Source organism: Myotis brandtii, unplaced genomic scaffold (genome assembly GCF_000412655.1).
Source record: "Myotis brandtii unplaced genomic scaffold, ASM41265v1 scaffold579, whole genome shotgun sequence".
In the NCBI taxonomy this organism is placed as follows: Eukaryota; Metazoa; Chordata; class Mammalia; order Chiroptera; family Vespertilionidae; genus Myotis; species Myotis brandtii.
In genome coordinates, this window is record NW_005370171.1 from 882904 (window position 1) to 883191 (window position 288).

Sequence of the window (288 nt, forward strand, 5' to 3'; positions counted from 1 at the left end):
CGCTGCAGGCCTGGGGACCCCTGGTGGGGACAGAGGGCAGGGGAGGCCAGGCCGCACGTGGTCCGCATCCTCGGGCGCCTCCACTTTGTTAAGTAGCCTTGCTTCCCGCGCACTCACCGTGTGGTCCCTCTCGTGGTCCCTCCCCGATCTCAGGAGCGCTCCGGCTTCACCCACCCACCCCGGGCTGATGTCCCCTCGCTCCAGCGGCCTACAGACTCCAGAGTGCCTGTCTCGGGAGGGCTCCCCCATTCCACACGACCCTGACTTTGGGTCGAAGCTCGCCTCTGT

The 288-nt window shown here is 67.7% G+C and overlaps 1 protein-coding gene across 1 annotated transcript in view; it reads left to right on the forward strand.

Annotated features, from left to right (window-relative positions):
- The window catches only part of FOXK1 (forkhead box K1), a gene marked incomplete at its 3' end in the record, with an annotated part of 66491 nt that overhangs the window by 63953 nt on the left and 2250 nt on the right, over positions 1-288 (forward strand). Inside the window, exon 9 of the mRNA XM_014549991.1 lies at positions 154-288. Within this exon, the coding sequence (XP_014405477.1) occupies positions 154-288 (135 nt within the window). The remainder of the gene's footprint in view (positions 1-153) is intronic.